The sequence below is a fragment of the Galeopterus variegatus genome, unplaced genomic scaffold (genome assembly GCF_000696425.1).
Source record: "Galeopterus variegatus unplaced genomic scaffold, G_variegatus-3.0.2 Scaffold1492, whole genome shotgun sequence".
Classification (NCBI taxonomy): Eukaryota; Metazoa; Chordata; class Mammalia; order Dermoptera; family Cynocephalidae; genus Galeopterus; species Galeopterus variegatus.
This window is the reverse complement of record NW_007727603.1, coordinates 170,875-172,821: the sequence shown is the minus strand read 5'-3', so window position 1 is coordinate 172,821 and position 1,947 is coordinate 170,875. Positions and strand designations below refer to the sequence as shown.

The window sequence follows — 1,947 nt, the reverse complement described above, 5'->3', positions numbered from 1 at the left end:
TGTCTTTCCAGAAACTGTCACTTGCCCCTCTCTTTGATGCTGACCCACCCCTCCCATCTCCCCATTTTCTGGCGGCCATCTGCATCTCCTTAGAGCTCTTAGTTCATTCTCTTGTTTGGAGTTATCTATGCCTGTGTCTATCTTCCTGTCCCAGTAGGACGTGGCTTTTCCATCTCTGATGCCTCCTAGCTGTTCAGCACAGACAGAATAGGTGCTCCATAAATGCTTACTGAGTTTTCACCCCGTCCGTCCTAACCTACAAAGAGAACAGGACCGGCACATGGAAGGACACAGTGTACTTTGTTGTTACAGGTCCGACATGTGCAGCACCAGTGCGTGCGACCTGGAAGAAATCCCCCTGGATGATGACGACTCAAACAGCATAGAATTCAAAATCCTGGCCTTCTATGCCAGACACCATGTCTTCAGGAGCAGCCCCGCTGACTTCTCGCCAGAGCTGCTGAGAACAAGCAGGTTGTCCCAGAAGGGGCTGAGGAGCTGGTCAGCAAATGATTCACAGCCACAGGTGTCACGGCCTTGCAGAAACTCGCGGTCCAGCGAGAAGCCCATACGCCTTCCCAGGAAAAAGCTGGCTTGGAAAACATTCTTTAGAGGAGCGGAGGAGGGAGACGACTCGCAGAGTTTGCGTTCGGAGGCCTTGACTCAGGGTGGAAGGACGGTGGAAAGTGAGGGTCTTTCCAGTCAGAAGTGGTCCCGGTCCCTCTCTCCCGGGGAGCAGCACTTGGAGCCTGAAGGTAGGCTTTGGGGAATTCCTCTCCGCACCCAGGTCTTTCCCTTCTTTGTGTGCGCAGTGGTGCACCTCTTCCCATCCGGGAAAGTGGCCTTGGGGCACTCACTGGGCCCAGCTTTCCAGCAATTTAGTATTCAGTGATGCTGCCCTACCTTTTTCAAGACTGAGCAGAAAGGAGGAGGGTGGCAGTGAAGAGTGAAGGGACAGGTTTTCTGGCTCCACTGACTGTAAATAAGCTGCCACCCCAATTCCTAATTCTCTGTGCAAGGGACCCATACAAAGGATGCGCCAGGCTGCTGCTCTCCCTGAGGGAAGCCAGCTCGCCTCTCAGGGCCTCTACGTTTCCATCTGTACATTGGGGGTATCTCTCCTGCCCTGCCTCTTAGGGTTGCTGGGAAGATCACACAGCTGTATATGAAAATATTCTTCAAAGCGTAAACCACTCTAACAAAATAACTGGGAAGCGTTTTTCGCAAACTCTTCCCTCAGTGGGAAGAGAATTAATTGTATTGAACAAAACATCTTCACGAAGAGCTTTATCACAGACAGCTGCCCTTCGTCTGCAAACCTTGACATAAGCATCTTCCCCTTCCACTGCCTGATGCCCAGCTTTTAAAAGAAAGCCCCCCTCCAGCTAGGTTTGATTGGCCTGAGTAGCTTGTCAAGAATTAGTCAACAGGTGGCAGTAATGCCTCAGTTTTAAAATGTGACTGTCCAGGCTAACTTGGAGGCTCAGCCCAGGCAGGAACAGCTTTAGATCATTCACTATGATTAAGGAAACTCCCACTTCCCATTAGACTTCCAGAACTTTAGAACAGGATTCTCCAGGTAACCTGATCACACAGTTAACATAAGGAAATGAGAGTCCCACAGAAAGAGCTTCCAAAGGAAACCCAGTGGTGAGCAGCTGAGCCTGGACTAAACAGAAGCCTTCATCGAGGGCTTTGTTTAACCTTTACAACAAGGTGTCTGCTCTGAGCTCTGCCCAACGAAGGCTGGCCACAGTGATCCTGGAGCACACCCAGCAGTTTGTAGGTACCTAAACAGGCTTTTCTGCCTGCACTGTGGACTTTGCCCGGAGACAGAGAAAGCTTTTGCAAACTTTTTTTTTTTTTTTTTTTGTCTTTTTTCGTGTCCAGCAACGGGATCGCAACCCTCAGTGTTGCGCCCGCACCTCACTCAGCCAGTGAGCGGGA

At 50.7% G+C, this 1,947-nt stretch overlaps 1 protein-coding gene across 1 annotated transcript in view; it reads left to right on the top strand.

Moving 5' to 3' along the window:
• The first annotated feature begins 319 nt into the window (after positions 1–319).
• Positions 320–1,947, top strand: part of BCL2L14 (BCL2-like 14 (apoptosis facilitator)) — a 16,255-nt gene continuing 14,627 nt past the window's right edge. Inside the window, exon 1 of the mRNA XM_008577324.1 lies at positions 320–755. Coding sequence (XP_008575546.1) covers positions 320–755 — 436 coding nt within the window. The remainder of the gene's footprint in view (positions 756–1,947) is intronic.